The sequence below is a fragment of the Geotrypetes seraphini genome, chromosome 17 (genome assembly GCF_902459505.1).
Source record: "Geotrypetes seraphini chromosome 17, aGeoSer1.1, whole genome shotgun sequence".
Classification (NCBI taxonomy): Eukaryota; Metazoa; Chordata; class Amphibia; order Gymnophiona; family Dermophiidae; genus Geotrypetes; species Geotrypetes seraphini.
Genome location: NC_047100.1, coordinates 48996945 through 49022745, shown reverse-complemented (window position 1 = coordinate 49022745; position 25801 = coordinate 48996945). Strand labels below are relative to the sequence as shown.

General features: G+C 44.4%; 1 protein-coding gene across 1 annotated transcript in view; it reads left to right on the top strand.

Moving 5' to 3' along the window:
* Positions 1–25801, top strand: part of LOC117351462 (acylamino-acid-releasing enzyme-like) — a 252705-nt gene that overhangs the window by 116570 nt on the left and 110334 nt on the right. The window contains 8 exon segments of the mRNA XM_033926761.1: positions 957–997; positions 1088–1176; positions 1178–1210; positions 10647–10707; positions 21586–21683; positions 22336–22387; positions 22675–22763; positions 24117–24255. Coding sequence (XP_033782652.1) covers positions 957–997; positions 1088–1176; positions 1178–1210; positions 10647–10707; positions 21586–21683; positions 22336–22387; positions 22675–22763; positions 24117–24255 — 602 coding nt within the window.

Here is a 25801-nt window from a genome sequence, read left to right as displayed (position 1 = left end):
ACCCCCCCCCCTCTCCCGGAGGAACGGAGATCTGCGGCTACAGCCGCTGGCTTCGGCGTCTTCTATCCACTGCGGCCAACCCTAGCGGAAACAGGAAATAGTCAGAGAGGGCGGGCCGCAGTGGACAGAAGACAGCAAAGCCAGCGTTAGCGCGGTGCAGCGCTTTTCTCTTCATTGAAAAGCAGGTGAGCTGGCGAGAAGGAGGAGGTGGTGGTTTTGGCAGTGAGTGAGGGCGGGAGGGGGCAGTGAGTGAGGGGGGGAGTCGCCGGCTGTGCTGTGCTTTCCCGATCTGTCCGCCGCATACGCACTCTGGCCACGGACCTACAGATCACGGATCAGAGATTACAGATCACGCAGGTCTGAATGCGCATGCGCGGCTAGCGTTTTATTAAATAGAATACTGCTGCATGACTGACTTCAGGGTTGCTGTAATGATGCAGCTGCTTTCCTCAGATTCCCCATCCACTTCTATTGCTCACCCTCAGATGCATCTGCTGTACAGCTACTCATTACTGTATTTCTTTCTCTCTTAACCACTTTCTCATAAAATTTTTTCCTCTGGCAAGTCACTCTTACCTGTTCCCATCTCCATTGTTCTCGCCACACTCCACCCTTTCAGCCTTGCTATGCTGTTTTCCTGGAACAGACTTCTGAGTTCCCTCTCTTCCCTCTCTAGCTATAGTCCAGTGCAGAATATACACCCTTTTGAGCTTGATTTTTACATCTTGACCACTTTTATCCCTAGCCTCTCTTGTTTGTCTTGCATTTTGTATTAGATAGATTGAAGGCTCTGTGGAGGAGAGACTTTCTTGTGTCTGTCTGTATAGTGCTGCATCCATTTGGTAGCACGTTAGAGATGATGAGTCGCTGCAATAGTACTTTTTTGCAATAAGAGTAGCTGCCCTGATCACTGTGGCTTGTATGGCCCATATCATTATTTTCTCTTGTGATTGCAGGTCGGCACTGTTCTACGTAGATCTGATAGGAGGGAAATGCGGTGAGTAAACATCATGTCTTGAGGCTCATGTTGAATGCTGTTTAGTAGAACAAGAATTTCACTAACTTTCCTCAGTCTCTCTCACTGCAGAGCTGATCTCGGAAGACTCCAAAGGTGTTTTCTCTCCACGTCTGAGCCCAGATGGCTGTCGAATTGTATACCTGAATTGTGATGTGTTTGGGGCCCCATCTTCAGTGCTGCCGCCTTATCATGGTCAGGATTCATTAGGATTTACCCCTGATTTTCTAATAATTCTTGTATGCTTTTTACTTTAAGACACAGTTTACAGTGTTTCCTTTCTCAAACAGAGCTGATAAATCTCATGATCTGACATAAAATACTGTTGTTTGAAACTTAATGCTTCTCATTGTTAGATTTTCTTATTGTTCTAATATATATTTCTTGTGCAATCCCAGTTTATTCTGGGACCAGCGGATTATTTCCCTCTACCCGCCAAGACTTTGTAGGAAGCCTCAAAATTTCAGACTTAAACCCCTCCCCCTCCCCCTCATCACTGTGCCAGTACCTCAGTCATTCTTCCTACAAGCTAGGCTGTAAAAACTGATCTCTTCTGTTTAATTCTGCGTATTTTCAGTAGTTTTCAGTTTCCGTGCTGTTGAAGTTCCCCTTGGGGACATCCTTGACTGTGGGAGATCATAGAAAAAAGACCAAACAGGGGAGAACCAAAAAGTGCACAAAGAACACCAGAAGGAGTGTCACCGAGTGGTTAGAAAAGCAAAAAGAGAATATGAAGAGAGACTGGCAGAGGAAGCAACAAACTTCAAGTCGTTCTTCAGATACGTCAAGGGGAAGCAACCGGCAAGAGAAGAAGTGGGACCATTGGATGATGGAGACAGAAAGGGAGTAGTAAAAGAAGAGAAAGAGATAGCTGACAGGTTAAATGAGTTCTTCACGTCAGTCTTCACGATGGAGAATACAACCAACATTCCGGAACCCGAGAAGATCGCAATAGGAGACCAAGATGATAAGCTGGTCAATTTAGAGGTAACACACTAAACAGTCATCCAATAAGGCTAAAACACAAGAGAAAATATCCAGCTGGATATACAGGAGTAATACTTAAGGATCTCAAGCGCTCACAGCTAGAGGCCCGATGTATATCACAAGCCAATAACCAAAAGGTGAGCTATCATTGGTCCTGTATATTCTCCTATTTTCTCATATTCTCCTATTTCAAAACTTATTTGCTTATTTGCAGATTTGCAGATTTATTTCTAGATATTATGATGTACTAATTTTTCATCTATCGTAAAGTACTTTCTTATTCAGGAATTATGAATTATGAAGTACTTAGCTTCATGACATGACTACGGAAGTTGAGACGACAACGACGGCTAAAGGGGCTAACTTATCGGGCCGTGATACTAGACTGTCTCTCTATGGTTTAATTCTAAACTCTATACACTATTGGCACAAACAGTTTGAATATTGATGCCGTTCCTGACGAAGCTCCTTTTTGTGAGCGAAACGGAGATCTTCCGTAGTCATGTCATGAAGCTAAGTACTTCATAATTCCTGAATAAGAAAGTACTTTACGATAGATGAAAAATTAGTACATCATAATATCTAGAAATAAATATGCAAATCTGCAAATAAGTTTTGAAATAGGAGAATATGAGAAAATAGGAGAATATACAGGACCAATGATAGCTCACCTTTTGGTTATTGGCTTGTGATATACATCGGGCCTCTAGCTGTGAGTGCTTGAGATCCTTAAGTATTACTCCTGTATATCCAGCTGGATATTTTCTCTTGTGTTTTAGCCTTATTGGATGATTGTTTAGTGTGTTTCACAGAAAACTTGAAGGTTATTGCAATTTAGAGGTAAGCCAAGAAGATGTACTCAGGCAGATAGACAGACTAAAGAGCGACAAATCGCCAGGTCCGGACGGCATTCACCCAAGGGTACTCAAGGAACTAAAAAACGAAATAGCGGAGCCACTTCGACAGATATACAACCTATCCTTAAAAACCGGAGAGATCCCGGAGGATTGGAAAATAGCAAATGTTACGCCCATCTTCAAGAAGGGCTCAAGGGGCGACCCAGGAAACTACAGGCCGGTGAGCCTGACCTCGGTCCCGGGAAAGATGATGGAGGCACTGATTAAAGACAGCATCTGTGAACACATCGAAAAAAATGGGCAGCTAAAACCGAGTCAACATGGCTTCTGCAAGGGCAGGTCATGCCTCACAAACTTATTGTACTTCTTTGAGGGGGTGAACAGCCAGGTGGATAAAGGGGAATCTATAGACATCATTTACCTTGACTTCCAAAAAGCCTTCGACAAGGTACCACACGAGAGACTGCTTAAGAAGATATGGAACCACGGGGTGCAAGGGAAGGTCCATCGATGGATCAAAAACTGGCTGGCAAACAGGAAGCAGAGGGTTGGCGTAAAGGGCCATTACTCAGACTGGAAAGGGGTCACAAGCGGAGTTCCGCAGGGGTCGGTGCTAGGACCGCTCCTGTTCAATATCTACATAAACGACCTAGAGGCGGGAACCAAATGCGAGGTCATTAAATTTGCAGATGACACCAAACTATACAGCAGGGCTCAATCCAGGGAAGACTGCGAAGATCTCCAAAAGGATCTAACGCAGCTGGAAAAGTGGGCCGAAAAATGGCAAATGAGCTTCAACATAGGTAAATGCAAGGTCATGCACGTGGGGAAAAAGAACCCGATGTTCACATACAAAATGGGGGGAATACCACTAGGGGTCAGTAACCTGGAGAGAGACCTGGGAGTGATGGTAGACGCAACACTGAAGGCATCGGCGTAGTCCGCCACAGCCTCAAAGAAAGCAAACAGAATGTTGGGTATCATTAAGAAGGGTATTACGGGGGTCACGTGATGGCTGGAACCTGAACGGACGCCTGAACGCGGAGCTCCGTCCTCCCTACACCATTCGGCTCCCCTATCGCCTGCCGCCGCCGGTAATATATTGATTTTTTTTCGGCTCCTGCATTTCCGGGTTCGCTCCCGCTGGGCTGCGGAGCGTCGACGCGTGACTCACGGTGGCGGCGTGGGGGATGCTGACTCGAGCTCCGAAGACCCCAAGAAGCAGCGTGGCACCAGCATTCAAAATGGCGGGGACTCAAACGGAGGTGCCGGTGGAACGCACTCCGGATGAGGTGCTCCAGGTATATATTGATTTTTTTTCAGCTCCTGCATTTCCGGGTTCGCTCCCGCTGGGCTGCGGAGCGTCGACGCGTGACTCACGGTGGCGGCGTGGGGGATGCTGACTCGAGCTCCGAAGACCCCAAGAAGCAGCGTGGCACCAGCATTCAAAATGGCGGGGACTCAAACGGAGGTGCCGGTGGAACGCACTCCGGATGAGGTGCTCCAGGTATCCATGCGGAACTTATCCCAACTATTGGATGACAAGCTGGCTAAGCTGCATGCTTCCATGGATGAGATCAAGGATGTGCTGGCTGGACACGCGACGCAGATCCACCAGGTGGAGGAACGTGTTTCGGCACAAGAAGATAGAGCGGCGGTCGCAGATGGCAGGCTTGATTCCTAGGAGACCCGAGTGTGTCAATTGCTCGAGAGAGTGGAGGACCAGGAGAACAGGGCCCGCAGAAAGAAGCTCCGTCTGATAGGGCTCCCGGAGTCAGTGAAAGATTCTGATCTTCTCCACGTGGTGGAAAGCTGGCTGCCGAAGGAGCTGGGCCTGGCGGAGCAGGTTGGCCCTGTGGTGGTAGAGCGGGTCCATCGTGTTGGTCAACGTCGCAATGGAGACGGACCGGGCCGCCCGAGGCCGGTGCTAGCCAGATTCCATAATTATGCAATCAAAGCGCGCCTGTTGGACCTGTTCAAGAAAACCAGATCTTTGTCCTATGAAGGGGCTAAGCTTATGCTATTTCAAGATTTCTCCACCAAAGTTGCGGAGCAGCGCAGGGCCCTTACGCCGTATTGCTCGCAGTTGGTCGCGAGGGGAATAAGATTTGCATTTCTTTACCCTGCTAAGGTGAGACTAACTCATGAAAATTGGACTTTCACCCTGAGCACGGCGGACGATCTGAAAAAGTTCCTCGAGAAGCTGCCGGCACCTTAGGAGTGCTGCTGCGCGCCTGTCGTGAGATTTCTGGTGGTTTTTCTTCTATCAAGTTGTTTTGGTCATCCGACAGTGTGGTGTTGATCCTGTTCTGCCCGGTGATGCTGGGGGCATATGCTTTGCCTCCGCCTATGTGATCTGCTTGCATGGCATGACTCCAGTCTATACAGTCTTCTTGAGTTAACAGAAGCCATGCCGCCTCGACTTCCATTGGGAAAGGGGACCTGTACTGCAAGGACTTCTGGCCTCTGGACACTTGGTTTGAGATTATGATGAGTGCCTGTTTTGAGAGATTTGCCAGTTTGATGTTTATGCAGCTCTCTGCACTGTTTTGCTGTGTTTTCCATATACCTGGGCGTTTTAGCCCTTTGGAGTTTTTGTGGGGGTTCTTACTCTAGTTTCCGGTTGGGAGGCTGGGTGGTGGATGGGGGGACGAGAGTGTTCGTGTGAGAAGGGAGAGAGTGGGATGGAGGTAGTGCTGGGGTTTTGGATGTGTGTGTGGGGATTGTTTGGTTTGAGAATGGTTGAGATGCGTGGGGAAACTGGGGGTAGTGTTGTGGGGATGAGAGAAGCTGGGATTGGGGTGGGAGGGGGGTTTTGGTGGGGCGGGGTGGGGGGTGGGATGTACCTGGGGTCTCTGATCGGTAATGTAAGGATAATTCAGTGGGTGGCGTGTTGGTTTGGCTGGGAGACCGGCGCTGCTGCCCCACAGGCCTGTTGTCTTTGGGGGGACTTACTTCTTACCAACTGCTCTTGTGAGTTCTGTTAAGATTGCCAGCTTCAACATTGATGGCTTGCACTCCCCGGTGAAGCGCAGCAAATTACTTCAATACTGTAAGAAATTAAAAGTAGCTTCAGGAGACTCACTTCAGCGTGTCAGAACATGTTAAACTGAAGAGGGATTGGGTAGGGGAAGTAGCTTTTGCTTCATATAACTCCAGACAGCGGGGTGTTGCTCTCCTCTTCCATAAAAAGCATCCCTGTAATATGCACAAAGTGATATAGGACCCTGAGGGGCGATATGTGATCTGGGCAGGAGTTTTCCTGGGGAAGAAATATGTGTTTTGTTCTCTTTATGCACCTAATGTATACTCCTGTAGATTTTTTTCTGTATTAGTAGCGGCTCTGATGCCTTTTTCTGACTACCAATTGGTATTAGGTGGGGATTTTAACATTACTGCAGACCCACTTGTTGATTGCAGGCCGCCTAAGCCTCAATTGAAAGGAGGCGACCACAAGGGGGTGAACTTTGTGATGCAACAACTGGGTCTGATTGATGTGTAGCGCACACTGCATCCTGCTGAATCTGACTTCACTTTTCACTCTCAAGTACATGATGTTCACAGTCGCTTGGACTATCTGCTGGTGGCTCCTTCTCTGCTGGCGGGTATTCCACGAGTGGTGATTGAAGACGGTGTTTTGTCAGATCACCACTTGGTTTGGCTGGAGCTCATTGATAGGCCGGGGTCACAGGGGTCGAATACTAGTTGGCGTATGAATCCCACGTTATATGAAGATGCTGAGTTTAAGGATTTCCTGGAACAACAATGGGATTTCTTTGTGACCGAAAACCCTGCTTCTGATGTATCGGAGGTGGTGTTTTGGGAGGCAAGCAAGGCGGTCTTGCGTGGTAAAATTATTGAGTATACTACCCGAAAGCGCAGAGCCAAAGATAAGACACTGTTGGACTTGGCACAACGTTTGGCCGCGCTGCGTGGGAGTTTACATGCTCCGGGTGCCACGACAGCTCGATCTCAATATTTTGACATACGTAGGCAAATTAATGACTTATTGGCAGAAAGAAGGGTATTACGACCAGGACGAAGGAAGTCATCATGCCGCTGTATTGTGCAATGGTGCGGCCGCATCTGAAGTACTGTGTCCAGTACTGGTCGCCGTATCTCAAGAAGGACATGGCAGTACTTGAGGGAGTACAGAGAAGAGCAACTAAACTGATAAAGGGAATGGAAAATCTCCCATATACCAACAGATTGAAGCAGTTGGGACTTTTCTCCCTGGAAAAGCGGAGACTTAGAGGAGACATGATAGAAACCTTCAAGATCCTGAAGGGCATAGAAAAAGTAGACAGGGACAGATTTTTCAAATTATGGGGCACCACAAGTACAAGGGGGCACTCGGAGAAATTAAAAGGGGATAGGTTTAGAACAAACGCTAGGAAGTTCTTTTTCACTCAGAGGGTGGTAGATACATGGAACGCGCTTCCAGAGGCTGTTGTAGACAAGAAAACATTAAATAGTTTCAAAGAAGGTTTGGATAGATTCCTAGAAGAAAAAGGGATTGAGGGGTATAGATAGGTATAGACCACTACTCAGGCAATGGGCCTGATGGGCCGCCGCGGGAGCGGACCGCTGGGCAGGATGGACCTATGGTCTGCCTCAGCGGAGGCAACTTCTTATGTTCTTTGGAGAAAGTCTGCTTCTAGGGGGTTCCCTTCTTATCAATAAGCCCCCTGGATAGCCTGCACATCAGAACTTGTCTCAGGAACCGTTCCCTTGGGAGCTATATAGAGAGAGGCATGACCAGTAGAAGAAAGAAGGTGTCGATGCCCTTGTACAGGTCAATGGTGAGGCCCCACTTGGAGTATTGTGTTCAGTTTTGGAGACTGTATCTGGTGATGGACATAAAAAGACTTGAAGTGGTCCAGAGGAAGTGGTAGGAGGTTTGCACCAGAAAACATATGAGGAGAGACTGAAAGCCCTGAATATGTATACCCTAAAGAAAAGGAGGACTAGGGGAGATATGATTAAGACGTTCAAATACTTGAAAGGTATTAACGTAGAACAAAATCTATTCCAGAGAAAGGAAAATGGTAAAACCAGATGGCATAATTTGAGGTTGAGGGGTGGTAGACTCAAGAGTAATGTTAGGAGAGGGTAGTTGATCCTTGGAATGCGCTCCCGATGGAGGTGGTGGAGAAGAAAACAGTGACAGAATTCAAACGAGCGTATGATGAACACATAGGATCTCTAATCAGAAAATAATCACCCTAGGTTCGTCCACTAGTGGGCAGAGCACAGGCTGAGCGGTTCCGTGGAGGCGCACACAGGATCGGAGCCAGACTGTATCTACACGGCATGTCCGAAGGTGGTGGAGGTCACCAGACATGGTGGTCAGGCCGGTGGGGCAGTCGAAAGATCTGAAATCCAGATTTCCAGTTCACTGAAGCAAAGGATCTCCCTGTGAGCTGCTTTCAGCTCTTTCTGCAGTGTGTCTCATTCAACACATGACACAGTGAGTGCAGGATTGACAGCCTGAATCAGCGATTTTGGGGGGGGTCTTAAAAAGGAGGTTGGTGATTCTGGTTGCACTCAATTGGCAAGGCAGGCGTGGTATGTCGACCTGGTTCAGCTCCAGCAGGATCGGGGACTTTGGTTGCCTTGTCATTCTCATCTTCTGACACAGGGTCCAATTGTGATGCAGGATCCGGACCGCTTTGGTCTTAGGGCATGGCTCTTGAGCACATGACCATGATTAGCTGGTGTTATTCTTTGGCTGTAATTATTACGTTGCTTCACAGCAAAAGGAAGTCCACAGTGGCGGCCTATGCGAAGGCTTGGAGGTGTTACTAGGCCTGGTGCTCCCTGAGAGAGGTGGACCCATCTCTTCCATCGATTCCTCGGGTTCTTGAGTTCTGCAGGATGGCCTGAAGGAAGGGGCTAGCGGTAGCTTCGCTCCAAGCTTGAGGGGCTCCTTGGCAGCCCATCTGGATGTGGTTAATTTTCTGCAAGGCACCTTTCGTCCTAGGCCTCCCTTACGCCTTCCCTGTCCGACCTGGAATCTTAATCTGGTTCTTCCTTCTCTGGCTCATCCGTCATATGAGACTCTAGAGCAGGCATCTCTGATGGGTCTTCCTAGTGGCTATTATCTCAGCCCGCAGGGTCTCGGAGCTCCAAGCTCTTTCCTGCAGGATCCTTTTTTGCGTATTATGGATGCCACTGTGATGCTGTATACTGTTCCTTCTTTTCTTCTGAAAGTACTTTCCACTTTCCATGTGAATTAGGACGTCCAGCTTCCTACTTTTGCTTCCTCTGGTTCGAGGGAGCAGGACCAGGTGTTGCGGTCCTTGGACATGCACAGAATTTTGTTATGGTATTTGGAGGTCACCAACAAGTTTCACCTTTCTGCCCATCTGTTTGTTCTGTCCATCTGTACTTTTGCATTAATTGTTTTGAGATCTGAGTGTTACGTGATGCCATGAAGGACACTCAAAAAAAGCTTCTTTTTTTTTTTTTTAATAAATCTTTATTCATTTTCAAATATTACAACAAGTGTATAATAATCAATCAGAAAGATTTTTAACTAATCACTTGACAATCTTATTTATATTCCTCCAAATATATAAATATAAAAGAATCCCACCCCACCCACCCATATAAAAAAAAAGCTTTTTGACATTATGATTGCTATAACACTGAAAGTAATTTTGCAGCATTGGAAAAATACCTCTACTATAACATATGCTCATTGGTGGAACTATGTGTGCCTTGTAACGAAGTAACCTAGCAGATCGTGATCACAGATTGAGTATTTGTTTTGCTGCTCTCCCTTCTTTAACTCATCTCACTTTGTATTGTTGATGTCTCGGATTCTTTACAGTGTGATTCTACTGTTTCCTTTTGTTCCACCTTGGTGTTAAAGCTCCTGATATTCCTATTTGCCATGTTCTATGTGCAATGTTCTATGATTATGCACCTGTGTTGGGTGGGTTTTTTTTTATTTTGTTTTTATTTGTTCCTATGTTTTGCTTTTGTAACCAAAATTCTTCAATAAAAATTTGCTTGAACATATAAACTACACTGGCTGCCAATTAATGCTCTTATTATCATGCTAGGTGTTTAAGATGTTAGTAGGATTATGCCCAGAATATTTGCTTAACATCTTCTCTTTTCCATTGTCTCCTAATATATCTTGAGCAGGAAAATCACATCTTATCTAGTTTCCTTCATTTATAAGCATAAGACATAAAAACATTTTACAGACTTCTTTTTTCATATCAAGTGATTCAGGTTTGATGTTCTTAATTGAATTGAGAACAATGTCTTCATATATGGCATTTACATCTCTGCTTTATTGTAATTGTTCATGTTTTATTTAATATTTATCATCTTTCTGTAATCTGTTTTGAACCTATTTAGGAGTTAATAAAATACAAGTACTCGGAGCTTAATTTGCATATAAAAAGAAATGGAATTGTAGATCTGGGAAAGGCTTGGGTGCGTCAGGAGCAAGAGAAGAAGAGGGGATGGATTAGGGATTACAGTAATTGTTCTCTGCTCTGCTCCAGACTCGCTCCTTGGAAGGAAGGGACCAGAGCAGAATGCCCTTACTTCTCTGGAGTCTGGAAATAAGCGGTGGAACTGCAATCCAGGCTGTTCCCCCACAAATTTGTGGTTCCAGAGTACACACCCTATGTCTAAAAATAACTTCCTGTTGCATGTTGATCTGCCATACACTTGGCAGAATGTTTCCCTTGCCATTGTGTATTCTTTCATGCTCAGTAACTGCATTCTGTAGTGAAATCCTGAGTTTCTGCTTCCTTCTTTTTCAGTATGACTGGTACACAAAGGTAACCTCAACAGTTGTAGATATTGTGCCACGCCAGAATGAAGGTGAGTGCTATATAATTTGCATATATCCAGGCCATATTGTATAAAACAGCAGCAAGAATTTAAAGTTAATTTTAAATATGGGGCTCCTTTTCATATTCACGGCAGGCCAGTTTGAACACTTCCAGGGTATAGAGATCCTTTATACGAGGTGAATCAAAAATTAAAGGCAATTGTAAAATTAAGCAATAACCAGAACAGAGCTAGCAAAATGACCACCCTCTTCTTATTACAAGACTTAAAGACTGCGGGATTACTGGCTCTGCACTTTCTTGGTTTATATCTTACTTTCACAAACGCTGCTCTAAAGTCCACCTTAAAAACGAAACTTCGCCAAACCTACCACAAACTTTCGGAGTCCCTCAAGGGTCAATTCTATCCCCTCTGCTATTTAATATTTTTCTTTCCCCCCTTCTTACATTAGCACAATCAATAGGATTTACGATTTTTGCATACGCAGACGATATACAACTCCTTCATTCAATCAACACCACCAAGATCTCAGAAATAAAAGACATAAACAATAAATTAGATAAAATATATGATTGGCTCTACACAAACAAGCTTTCTCTCAACATCGAGAAATCCCGTGGTCTCCTTCTTCCAATTAAAACTTCTGAATCTCTATTAGGAACTATCTCTATTCCACTTCCCATGGAAAGTAAAATTAAACTTTTAGGTGTTATTATTGATAGAGATCTTACTTACCATGATCATATCAGTTCAATCGTTAAAGTCTGCTTCTTCAAAATGCGCATTATTCGATCTCTACTTTCTATCCTGGACACTAATTCTATTACTGTCCTGACTCATTCTTTAGTAATCTCCCACTTAGATTATTGTAACTCCCTTCTCAATGGCCTTCCCCAAAAAGAATTACGTCGCCTTCAATTACTACAAAACACTGCAATAAAACTTATTTATAAAAAAGGCCGATTTGACCATGTTACTCCACTCTTAAAAGAAGCTCATTGGCTCCCTATCACCCACCGTATCACCTATAAAATCATCTTACTCTGCTTTAAAATTAAACAATCTCATCAACCTTCATTCCTTGACAAACTCCTGATACCTCAATGCTCCTCCCGCACTCTAAGATCCTCTGATCAAAAACTTCTTTTCATCCCCCCTCTAAAAGATTTCTATTATACTCGTAAAACAAATTTTGCTGTAACTGCCCCTACATTATGGAACTCCATGCCACAATACCTCCGCAACGAACAACAACTTGTTAAATTTAAATCCTGTCTAAAGACTTTTTTATTTCATGACGCTTTCAACCTAACCTAGATTTTCTACTATCTATCTTCTTCCTCTTCTCTTTTATTTCTATTTTCTCTCCTCTTGCAAGCAATTACTACCACAACATGCCCTCACCTTCACGTTTTTTCCCTACCCACTCTTCCCTTTTCTTCTTATTAAATGTAACTTTTTCCCCTCCTTCCTTACTATCCTCACAGTCAAGTTTGTCTGGTTTTTGTCATTTATGTCCCACTTAAATATTTTATACATTTTTTCTCTTTTTACTCCCTCTTTTAAATTATATTGTTAACCGGCCAGATATTTGTTTTATGGTCGGGATATCAAAAACTAATAAACTTGGAAACATCTGTACTTGTACCTTGCCGGTTGGATAGTTTGTCCACGTACAGTGCAGCGCTCAGCCTTTAGTTGTGTGGCAGCCACGAGGTCATAAACATTGCAAGATTGCACCATCGAAGACCAATGTGCAATAAATAGTGCGCTTTCTTTGGGCAGAGGGTGTAAAACCCGTGGAAATTCACCGTTGGATATTGACTCAGTGTGGACATAGCACCATGAATCGACAAAAGGTTTAAAGCGGGAAGAACAGATGTAACTGATAAAGGTTGTTCTGGTTGCCCATCAACATCATGCACACAAGAGCATATTGACAGAATGAATGCCTTGATTAGAGAAAACCAACGAATAACAGCATCTCATATGGCTGTAAATTTGGATATCAGCTATGGATCTGCATTTGCCATAATGCATGATGACTTGAGATATAGAAAAGTCTGCGCACGATGGGCTCCCAAACTGCTTACTGACCTGCACAACAACAGCATGTGGAGGTTGCGATTCAGTTCCTGAGACAGTATGAAGAAGATCTGAGTATTTTAGAGAGAATTGTCCCCAGCAGAGGGCAAATGACAAAGCATGATGAAGTAATGGAAATGGTTCTCTCCTGGCTTCTGGAGCAGCTGAAAAACTAGTTCTCTGCAGGAATGCAGAAGCTAGTTGAATGATACAACAAATGCATCATGTTGCAAAGGGACTCAGAATCTGAACGCCACAGAACTCAAACATTTTGGAATCCAAACTTTTTTTTTTTTTTTTGTAGTAAATTTTACCCCAGAATTGAACTCTGCTTTGGAATCTGAACGCCCTGCACATTGTATGTGTGTGTTTCTGCCCCTAAAATCCAGTGTATTTACTGTTAAAATTTGAGTTTCTGGGACCCAGGAACAGATTAATCCAGTTTCCATTATTTTCAATGGAAAAAATTGTCTTGGAACTCAAACGGGGTTCTGCAACGGATTAAGTTTGGATTCCAAGGCATCACTGTATGTGGAAAAGTGATATGTTCAATTGCTCACAATTATTTCTATTAAAGATGTTAAATGTATTTTGCCTTTACTTTTTCATTTACCCTCGTATTTAGTAAGTGAGTGCCTATGGGTAAATGCCCTCTGGGCAAGTCACTTAACCTTCCTTTGCCCCAGGTACAAAATAAGCACCTGTATATATGATGTAAACTGTTTTGATTGTAACTAAAAAAGGTGATATCAAATCCCATCCCTTTCCCTTTAAGAACATAAAAAAATCTGACTCTGTGGTTGAATCTGCTCTCAAAAGAGCCAGAAACTCCAAGACTCACTCGTTGGTGTCTTCTGGGAGAGAAGCTCAGATATTGGACTCTTGTGTGAAAATCTTCTCAGAATACTATGCTATATCCCTGCGGTCTCAAACTGCCCCCTGGCTGCTATTTTGTGGCCCGTGGTCTAGTACCTGAACTCGCAATCTGGGCAACTGCCGGAACTCCTGCCTTCGCGTATCTGCCAGATACACGAAGGCAGGAGTCTGGCATACGCGACAGCAGCAGGCACTCACAAGTCAGCTGACGCCGGCGCCATCTCGCACACTGGGCAGGAAGAGAAGCTCCAACATTAACGTCAGCTGACTAGCAACTTCTGCAGCCACTTCATATGCCGGGACTCCTGCCTTCGCGTATAAGAATTGCCACTGCTGAGTCAGACCAATGGTCCATCCTGCCCAGCAGTCTGTTCACGTTGCAGCCCCAAGGTCAAGACCAGTGCTCCAAATGAGTCCAGTCTCACCAGTTTAGCATGAACTTGTCCAACTTTGTCTTAAAACCTTGGAGGGTGTTTTCCCCTATAACACAGTCCGGAAGAGCGTTCCAGTTTTCTACCACTTTCTGGGTGAAGAAGAATTTCCTTACGTTGCTACGGAATCTGTCCCCTTTCAACTTTAGAGAGTGTCCTCTCGTTCTTCCTACCTTGGAGAGGGTGAACAGTCTGTCTTTCTCTACTAAGTCTATTCCCTTCAGTATTTTGAATGTTTTGATCATGTACCCTCACAGTCTCCTCTTTTCAAGGGAGAAGAGGCCCAGTTTCTCTAATCTCTCGCTGTACAGCAACTCCTCCAGCCCTTTAACCATTTTATTCGCCCTTCTCTGGACCTTTTCGAGTAGTATCGTATCCTTCTTCATGTACGGCAACCAGTGCTGGATGCAGTACTCCAGGTGAGGGCGCACCATGGCCCGGTACAGCAACATGATAACCTTCTCAGATCTGTTCATGATCCCCTTCTTGATCATTCCTAGCATTCTGTTCGCCCTTTTCGCCGCCGTAGCATCAGAACTCCCAAGTCATTTTCCTGGGAGGTCTCTCCAAGTACCGCCCCAGACATCCTGTATTCGTGCATGAGATTTTTGTTCCCGACATGCATCACTTTGCACTTATGCACATTGAACCTCCAGCAGATACACAAAGGCAGGAGTCCCGGCATACGATGCGGTTGCAGGAAGTTGCTAGTCAGCTGATGCCAGAGCTTCTCTTCCTGCCCATGTGCACCAGGTACTGCTGGACAAGGGGAGGAGGGGAAGAAGGAAGGGAGAAGGGGTACTGCTGGACAAGGGGGAGGTAAAAGGAAGGGAGAAGAGTTACTGCTGGACCTGACAGAAAGGGAGGGAAAGGAAAGGTGCTGGAGGGGAGGGTAAGATGGTGCATGGGGAGAGAGCATGTTGGGTTGGGGGGTGTGAAGGAGGGATGCCACTGAGAGAAGAGGCAAGGACAGAGAAAAAGCGTGCAGGAGGCAGAAAGCGTTGGACTCATGGAGAGGGCAAGATGGATGGGGAGGATAGAAAGGAGGGAAGGAAAAATGTTACACTGGGGAAGTGGGAGAGGGCAGAGATTGAAAAGTTGGACTCATGGAGGGGAGAGAGAGAGATGTTGTTTGGTTAAGGGAAGAAGGATCAGAGGAGAAACATGCAGGAGAAAGAGAGAAAAAAATGGTGGACTGGTGGAAAGGAGGGAGAAATGTTGGACTGGGAGGGGGGCCAGAAAGGAGGAAGCAAAAGAGAAATGTTACACAGGAGGGAAGGAGAGAGATGTCAGACCATGAAAATAGGGAGGGAAGAAGAGAGAGATAGGAAGGGAAGACATGGAAATGTAGATTTTGAGAAGAAAGCAGAAAAAAAGGGAAAAATTGAATGTTAAGTTAATGACAAAGATGGATTCAAGGCAGAACCTGAAGATGGAGAGAAAAACAGTCAAAGAACAAGAAGGCCCTGGAAACATAGTTATAAAAGCACAGAAAAATGAAGTCAGCAGACAACAAAGGTAGGGAAAATATTTTATTTTCAATATAGTGATTGAAATGTGTCAGTTCTGAGAAAGGAAAGATGTTAAACTTTAACTGTGAGGGCCGCAGAAAAAATAGGGTATTTGGAGGGCCGCAAAAAAATAATTAATGTCATATTAAAGAAATGGCAATTTTGCATGAGGTAAAACTCTTTATATTTATAAATAGTTTATAAATCTTTCCTTTAACTGTTAAAGGAAAGATTTATAAATATAAAGAGTTTTACCTCATGCAAAATTGTCATTTTTTTAATAAGACATTAACTATTTGCCCTCCAAGTACCTATAAATCCAAAATGTGGCCCTGCAAATAGTTTGAGTTTGAGATCACTGCTATATGCTGTATAGCATCCTACCAACTCTTCATGAGCTTGTACTTGCAGAACATTGTGTGCAGTGTAATGAAGTTTGCTGACATTTTCCCTAGGGAGAAGGTCAAAGAACTGTGTGTGCTAGTAACCAAAGAGGAGTGCAACATATGCTTGTTTGGCGCTCTTCCTCACATACATGGTGGACTATTCTGCAGCCCTAATCTCTGAAATGGCCGAGTGATTTTTGGCTTCTTTTTTTCTGTATTTCAACTGTTTAGCTGTGGCTTTGCTTTCAGATTTTTGCTCTCCATAGTTAACCTGTACTGCTTAGTTATTTTGAGTTTGATGGAAATTTCTAAAGAAAACCAAATATGACTTGGCTAGAAATACAATATGAGTTCCAAATTTTAGGGGCGACTTTTGCCTGCCCTTGGTAAGGGGAAGAAAGACTGCATCACATAGCTATCTTTAAAACTTGGCTTCAAGCCTGTTGTAAGGAATACATTTTTAGATATGTAGATGACTAGGGCAATATGATCCTTTTTTCCTGCCATAGAATGAGGTAATCCATCTAAGTGAAACCGTCAATCAATATTTGGACAGGTGTTTAAACTAGAGGAAGAGGATGGTGGATGCCTGGTGTTCTCTTCCAGAAGAGCTTGTGAAGACAAAACAGTGATGAGAGAGGAAGTGACGTTAGCTTCCAAGATAGATGCTCGAGATGAGAGCATCGTGTACTTTATAGCTTTTCAATGCTATAATACTGTTTCCCAGTGAGCATTTTGAGCAGTGGCTGGCAGGATAGTGCAGTGAAACGATTTGGGATTATATGGCGGTGAAACAGCATAAGGCTAGCCTGCTGAATTTTGCCTATACGAAGCGCCCTTCTGGCGAGCAGGAGCACGACAAGATGGCAACATGGGCGTCCTCGGAGACCGCTCCAGACTTGCGCAAAGACGATGGGGTACAATTGGAAGTGGTGAGCCCGTCTCCAGAGCCTGCCACATTTGCAGAGCTAAAAGATTGAATAGCATAGATTAAATCTGGTGTGAAGGCAGTTCAAATGGAGATTACGACTTTAGCCTTGGATCTGCGTGGAGAGATCACAGCCTCGGGGCAGAGAGTAGCCGATACTAAGGAGCGTTTGGAGGAACAAACAGTCTCTCTTTCAATGTGATCAAGGAATACAAGACTGTAAGCAAACTATTTTACAATTGACTGATAAAATGGAGGACCTAGAAAATTGGAGCTGTTGCTGCAATTTGCATTTTCGTGGGATCCCGGAGCAGCCTGAATATAATAACTTGGAAGAGGTGGTTCGTAAAATCGTGAGTACAGTTATGAAAGAGCAATGCCTGAATCTTGCCCCTTCTGACATTAATATTAAGAGAGCACATAGGGCGTTGGGTCAAGCCAAGGTTTTATTAGAGATATTGTGGCCTGCTTTAGTGACTTTAAAGTTCACGAGTGCTGACTTGGGCTCGCACTAATGGCAGTGTGGCCTGGGATTCTTATAAGGTGGAAATTTTCCAGGATCTAGCCTCTATAACTCTTTGCCGGCACTGGGAACTTTGCCCATTAACATCAAGGTCTGCGTTATAAATGGCAGCATCCATTTGCTTTATCATTTACATTCTACATCGTATACATAAGAACATAAGAATAGCCTTACTGGATCAGACCAATGGTCCAACAAGCTCAGTAGCCGGTTCTCACGGTGGCCAGTCTAGTACCTGGCTAAAACCCAAGGAGTAGCAACATTCCATGCTACCAATACAGGGCAAGCAGTGATTTCCCTCATGTCTTTCTCAGTAACAGACTATGGACTTTTCCTCCAGGAACTTGTCCAAACCTTTCTTAAAACCAGTTACGCTATCTGCTCTTACCACATCCTCTGGCAATGCATTCCAGAGCTTAACTATTCTCTGAGTGAAAAAAAATTTCTTCCACCGAACCATCCGTTCCCAGGGGACTGTCGGCTTTCCCCCACATCTCAATTTAAAAGCTGCTCTATCTCTTTTTTTTTTAATGTTAGTGCCAGTAGCCTGGTTCCATCCCAATTAAGGTGGAGTTCGTCCTTTCGGAACAAGCTCCCCTTTTCCCAGAAGGTTGCTCAGTTTTTAACAAATCTAAATCCCTCATCCCTGCACCATTGTCTCAACCATGCATTGAGACTTTGGAGCTCTACCTGCCTCTTGGGTCCTGTGTGTGGAACTGGGAACATTTCTGAAAATGCAACCCTGGAGGATCTGGATTTCAGCTTTCTACTTAAGAGCCTAAATTTGGCTTCCAGAATCTCCCTCCCACATTTTCCTATGTACCAGGACAGCTGTCTCCTCCCCAGCACTATCTAAAATCCTATCTGTTATGCATGAGGTCCCCCACCTTCGCACCAGGCAGCAAGTGACCAGGCAATCCTCACGCCCACCAGCCACCCAGCTATCTATATGCCTAATAATCGAATCACCAACTACAACCGCTATCCTAACTTTCCTTCCTGGGCAGATGCCCCTGGAGATACATCCTCGGTGCGAGAGGATGTTGCATCCGCTGGTGGGCAGGTCGTAGCTACAGGATTATTTCCTACTTCACCAGGGTGATGCTCTCCTTCTAGGAGATCTCTCTCCTCCAAGGCAGCATAGGGGCTACCAGACTGAAGGTAGGCCTCCTCTCCAACATCCCTGTAGATCTCCTCTATATACTTCTCTGTCTCCCTCAGCTCCTCCAAGTCTTCTACTCTAGCCTCAAGGGAATATACTCATTCTCTGAGAGCTAGGAGCACTTTGCAGCGAGCACACACATATAACTTCTTGCCAACTGGGAGAAAGTCATACATGTGACACTCAATGCAAAAGACTGGATAGCAACCCTCTTGCTGCTGAACTACTGTCTGCATCTTGTTATTGAGCTAATTAATTAACCTTTTTAAGCTACTAGGAATATATTAGACTAGTATAGAGAGCATTTGGATTTTATTAAGTTTGTTCTTTTAAGATCTAAACTGTCTTTAGAAGGGAACCTACAATTGAGCTTTTCTTCCCAAACCTATCAAAGCTCAGAACAAAATAATGTATACTGGAGGTTGCTGAACTTTTGGAAGATTTTTATACGAGTCACACCGAGAGCTCTCCTTCAATCTCTTTCCTTCATGGGAAGCTATTGCAACACATGCTTTCTAAGGATCTTTCTAAATTGGCGGCAACTTGGAGTGCAGAACTGCATTTTGAGGTTTCCACATCAGACTTGTTACATCTCATACGCTCTATCCCTACATGGGTATTGTCTGCAGCATTACGCGAATGTCAATATAGGGTGTTATACAGAGCTTATGTATCCCAACATAGGGTTTTTTAATGGGAGTTATACCTACTGATCTTTGTGGAAGATGTCAGAATTCCTCAAACTTTATTCATGGATTGTGGGACTGTATTGCTATATTGAACTTCTGGAAGGCAATTCAAAGATATTTAGAGCATATATTACACCAATCTCTCATTCTTCACCTGGGAGGTATTTCACAGTTGGATGTAAAGGGCAAGGGCTCGAGGTTCTGGGTGTTAAAAGCCTGTGTAGTGGAGAAGAAATGCATTTTTCAGTATTGGACTCAGAATAAGGCACCTTCTTATTGTCACTGGCGCAATAGGCTGCATGAGTTGTTACTGGAACTTTAAACCTTACATCTCACCTTTAAGCGCACGTGATACTTCTATTCCATATGGGGCCCTTATATACATTCTTTGTCCCCATGGGCTCATAGTGCTATTCTCAATCAACTCTGGGATGCTTTATCACTTAATTGATGACTATTGTTCCATGCTTTCTTCCTAATTCTCTGTTTCTCGCCAGTCATTTCCTGGGTTTATAGAGGGTTGTTGGTTTTTTAATGCTCTGAATGGGCCTACTCCAGAGTCCATTTCCAGGGGCCTGAAGAGTTTGACCCCTGGAATGTTCTGTTCTTTCTGCCCCTCAGGGGACGGTTCTTGACCTGGAGTGCTGTTGCCTTTTTTCTATTTTTTTGTTGGAATGATGGGGGGGTGGAATCCAGTTCCAGTTGTTGTTTGATCTCTATACTTGTCCTACCCCATATTTTATTTTAATTAAGATGTGATTCTATGGCCTATTGCATTAAATAACTGTTAAGGACAGGGAGGACTGGGGCATTATAAGAGATGGCTTTCACAGTGAATTGTTTACAATGAACCTCTTTGATTCATTTGTACACTTTATCTGTTGCTTGATTATGTTCTCAAAAAAGATTTAACATAAAGAAAAAGACACTGGGTAAATCTTGTATTTTTCATTTTAGTTCTGCAGCAGTTAAGATTTTTTGTAATGCCATTTATCTTTAAATTCTTGGAACAAGCATTAATAATAATTGCTTCTCTTATACTTGCCTATGGTGTCTTGGAGTCATGGAGAGCTTCTCTAGGACACTTGAGCTGCAAAGGGTTAGCAGATTTCCTCTTAAAAAAAAAAAAGAGGACACTTGGCCCCGCCTCATTCTGCCCCCAGCCACACCCTGTTGTGGCCCCAGCTCTGCCCCCACACGAACCTCATGTTTCCTTCCTCGAGCTCTAGGCTGCATCTAGAGGGCCTGCGCACGTGCATGGACATCGATGCTTGCTTATTCGGCACTGCTGTAAACTTTTTGTTGCATCAGCAGCATGAGTGAATGAAACATGCTGCCTTTGGTGACCCGGAAGCTTTTCCTCTGTGCAGAGAGAGCTTCTGGGTTGCGGAAAGCAGCATGTTTAGTTCACTCACACTGCCGACGTCACGAAGAGTTAAGTAGTGCTGGGTGAGCAAGCACAGGATCCCATGGAGGGGTGGGAGGAAGGAGGACTCTGGATATGTGTGCGGGAGGGAAGGGAAGGAGGACTCTGGATAGGTGTGCAAGGGGGAGGGGGCGGGGGGGAGGAGGACTCCAGATAAGTGCGTGAGTGTAGGGTTGCTAGATATCTGATTTCCTTAGACAAAAGTTCTAAAGTGTAAAAACCACCCAGTCTCTTGATAAGAGGGTTCATAGACAGTAACGCGGAAGACAAAGGTGCGCGCCGACAACTGAGCGCAAGATGGAGGCGCGCGCCGAAGAAAAAGACTGTTTTTAGGGGCTGCGAAGGGGGGTTTTGTTGGGGAGCCCCCCCTCACTTTATTTAATACAGATCACGGCGGCGTTGTGGGGGGTTTAGGGGGTTGTAACCCTCCACATTTTAGTGAAAACGTAACTTTTTCCCTAAAAACAGGGAAAAAGTTAAGTTTTCAGTAAAATGTGGAGGATACAACCCCCCAAACCCCCCACAATGTGGCGCGCACACCCCTCGTCGTAGCCCCTAAAAACAGTCTTTTTCTTTGGCGCGCGCCTCCGCACTGCGCTCAATTGTCTGCTCGCACTTTTGTCCCAGCGCGCTTTTGACCTGACACCAATAAGAGTCCTCAAAAGAGGACATGTCTAGGGAAATCGGGACATCTGGTAACCCTAGGTAGGACAGCTTGTAAAAAAGGGAGATAGTATCAGGGTCATGACCTCAGTGAGAATGCCTCACTTGTAAGGCAGATTGTGGAACAGTGATAGGTCCTGGCAAGATCCAAACATGAACAAATGGAATTGTTAAAGAAAATCGAGAGAGTGAAAATGAAGTGATTGTGTTTAATGTTGTTTTTTTCAGGTAACTTCACAGGAATCTATACCACTTTGCTTCCACTCTTCTGTTGGTCAGCTGACAGCCAAAGAATTCTCTTTGATTCTCCACAGAGGAGTCGGCAGGTAAACCGGAGTGATAAGGTTGTTTTTTAAGATGAGATTTCTTCTTTTTCTACATTTTCTGTATTCTTATTTTTATGAAACCTGTACATTTTAGTGCAAGATTAAGAAATCTCATGCTTTTTCTCACAAACTCTGCATTTTAGAATCTCTCCAATGGTGCTGCCATCGAATAGCTAAAGGGTGGAGATGCTGAGACATGTTGAATATGTATTTTCACATTTTATGACAACAATGTTTCTATTACTACAACCACACTTTCGACCTGGTTTTCAGCACAGTATAGCTAATCATGAAAAACCAATGGAATCTATGAAAAGAAGTCCTTGTGTGATTGCAGACACAGGGTTCTAAGACAAAGACCGGATAGTCCACAACTCAACAACCTCCTCAAGAGGAGGAAAAAACCTCAGATCCCCCCTCGTGTCTGCAAGAACACGAGGACTTCTTTTCATAGATTCCATTGGTTTTTCATGATTAGCTATACTGTGCTGAAAACCAGGTCGAGAGTGTGGTTGTAGTATTTTGGTCTTTCGAGGGGCTTGTGTTGGATTAACAATGTTTCTATACCATAAATCCATCTTGTTTATGTTATTACATTTTGTCCTGTCTATGCATATAGACATATCTTTATGTGCTGTGATCTCTTCTTTAGGATCTGTTTGTAGTGGACGTGCTGGCAGGTAGCGTGACCCTTCTCACTTCAGGTAGGTAATAATCTGCTCCACTGCACTCCAACTCTGTCCCATCCAGTATGCATGCAGGGCAGAATTTGACATCTCTCTCTTTTTCCTCCCACTTTTACTTTCCTACCTTCTATTGTTTTCCCTGGTTTCTTTTCTAATTCCTTTCTCTTTCTCCCCCATATTTCCATCTTTCTTGTTTTCTCTCCTTTCCATCTCCATGCCTCATTTCTTGTCTTTTCTTCCTTTTTCTTGCCCTTTCCATACACTTTGCCCACTCCTCTCTTTCTTTTCCTCCTTCCTCTTCTTAGATGCTCCTCTTGGTAGCTGGAAGTTGTTGACTGTTAACCGTGACCTAATGGTGGCAAGTTTTTCCACACCTAGCTGTCCCCCGTGTTTGGTAAGTGCCATGTATAGCATCTTGAAGCTTCTGAAGATCCTGTCACCCTTAGGCGCCTAACTACCTCTGTTAGTGTGCTTTGGCAATGACAAACACCCCAGCTTGTCCTTTGTAACTAGAGGATCCCTTCAGGACTTGTAAAGGAGCTTAGACAACTGCCTAGTAGTGCATACACTGGTAAGTGAGGTCTTATCTTCTCAATGGTCTATGAAAAGTATGGCAATGATAGTCTCTGCCAGCTTTTATCAATGTGTATATATGGCTTCAGACACAGTTCTTATCAAAGGATTGATTCAACAGTGCATTCCTTAATTTCAGCAGTACTGTTATAGCTATGGTTTCTGAACAGTTCTGGAAACCACACCTTATTTCTCATACAGAGACTTCAGGGAAAACTTTAGCAGTGCTAGGGGAGAATGTAGCACACAGCCTGCAGATCTTTATCTGCCCCTGGTCTCCATGGCAAACTCCTAGAGCTGTCTCAGCTGAATGGAGCACAGTGATTACAGCAGACAGCAAAAAGGAAAGACTGATTAAAACCAAAACTGATTCAAACTTTCCCCTTTCAAAATGAGCCTTTCCCAAAATACTGTAATTTCAAAGTTCATGGAACAATACCACTTTTCAGTAGGCAGGTAAGTAAGAGAGCATTTGTTATACCAGAAAGCAAAACATAATTCTACTTGTAGTCAACCCAGCACCATTAGACAGAGTAATGCACAACTCACACTGGATTAGTTGACCTGCATAGCCTCAGGGTATTCACAGACTTTAGGCATACCTTCTGCAATTTCCTTAGCCTCTGGAAGTGAAGGCAAATCTGCAGCTGAGCTGGGTGAAACCTCTTCCACCTCCTGCATAGCCCAGTCAGTGCTGTCTGTACTGGGAGGAAACTCCAGCTGCTTCCCAGTCTCTGTGCCTCTTCCTTGCTCTGCTCCCTGCTCATGCTCTCCTTGCTCCAACCCTTGCTCTCCTGATCATGTAACCTAATCTTGCCTTTAAGCAGCTCTAAGCCATTCCCCCTAAGTCAGGGCAGGAAAAAAGGATAGGGTTCTTTATACTGCTGAGTAGGCTTCATTCTCCTGCCTCTAGCAGCTTTCTGTCTTAAACGGACAGGCACACTATCGGGTACTAAACCCATGGGTGAAATCAGGCTTGCCTCAGCCAGGTCAGGGCTATCAAAGGGGCAGTCATCTCTTCCTGGGGTCTAAGTACTAACTTGGTCTGCATTCCTACAACGGGACTTGAGAAAAATCCTGTCTTTTCTTGGGGCAAACCCTGAGCTGGCAATGGGTTTGTCACAATCCCAGCCTACCAAATGTTTGTTTAGCTGATGTCCTTATCTCTTTTCAGAAAGTAGGATTCCTGCCATCTGCGGGAAGAGAGAAGGAAGTTACCTGGGTGTCGCTGGAAAATGAAACCCCTATCCCTGGTATTATCTGGAAAATTCAGAGCCTCCAGCCACCATCTGATCAAGAGAACGCTCAGTACCGTAAGTACAAATAGTGGAAATGGCAGCTCATGCCTGTCTGTCTGTAATGCCTGTTTTCTGATCATCTCCCCAGACCAGTCCAGATGCTTAAGCTTTCCTGCCAGCATGTGGTGACCAAGAAGTACTCAACTATAATGTCAACAATTAACTATAATGTCATCAGTTCCTTAGACAGACAGTATTCCTCAGTTTCTAGCAGGTAGTAGGACAGATAACTAAAGGCAGCCTTTTTCAAACCCAAGAGAGAACCAGCCTCCATGATCCTCATAGCTTCTCGGTGGCCCAGACAACCTTGGTTTCCTCTCCTACTTCAGCTGTCAGTCAAGGATCCCATTCCATTGCAGATCTTCCCATCTCTCCTGATCCAGAGCCATAGCTCCCTGCTGCATCCTGATCTACTATCATTTCATCTCATAGCTTGGTTCTTCTCAACTTTGGATTAGAAGACAACACTTTCTTTGCTCCAGTTCAAGCCATTTTGACAGCTTCTAGGAAGCCTTCTACACAGCAGCACTATCATTTCAAATGGACTTGTTTTTCTTCATGGTATTCTGTTCATCGTCTGGATCCAGCCTCCCCGATTTCTGCAGTATTGGAGTATCTTTTACATCTCTCAGACTCTGACCTCAAAACTTCTTCAGTCAGAGTTCATCTCAGTGCTATTAGTGCTTTTCATGCTTTCCTAAATAGTAAACGTCTAACTGTGCATCCTGTCATTTCCAGATTTTTGAAAGGACTATTAAACTCCAAACTAGAGAAAGACAGAGAGACACATTTTTCCCTGTCACCACAGGTACTCATTTTCCCATCCCGTCCCCACGAGTTCTTTTCTTGTCCCTGCCTCATTCCTGCAAGCTCCAACCTCATCTACAGAAGCCTCAAACACTTTAAAATCATAAGTGTTCGAGGCTTGTGTGGTTAAGGCAGAGCTTACAGGAATGAGGTAAGGACAGTGACAAAATTCACAGGGACATGATGGGGAAATTGAGTTCCTATGGGGACAAATTTGTCCCCATGTCATTCTGTACTCCAAACCTCCACTCAAACCACCTCCGGTTGTTTGGGATTTGAATGTGGTTCTCGGTGCTCTTATGAAGCTTCCATGCGAATCTTCTCACATCTTCTACTTTCAAATATCTTACCTGGAAAAGTTTCTATGGTCTGTATTTCTTCAGCTTGACAAGTTTGTGAACTCCAAGCTTTAGTCTCTGATCTTCCATATATGATTTTTCACCATGACAAAGTTGTTCTACGGACTCATCCAAAGTTCCTTCTAAAAGTAGTTGCTGAATTTCATCTCAGTCAATCCATTGTGCTTCCTGTGTTTTTCCCAAAGCCACTTTCTCACCCTGGAGAAACTGCTGTTCACACTCTGGACTGTAAACGTGTTTGGCTTACTATTTGAAGAGAACAAAGTAACACAAGACGTCACCTAAACTGTTCATTTCTTTTGACCCTAACCTTTTGATCAGAACCAATGCTAGGAAGTTCTTCTTCACCCGATGGATGGTGGACACCTGGAATGCGCTTCCAGAGAGGGTGATAG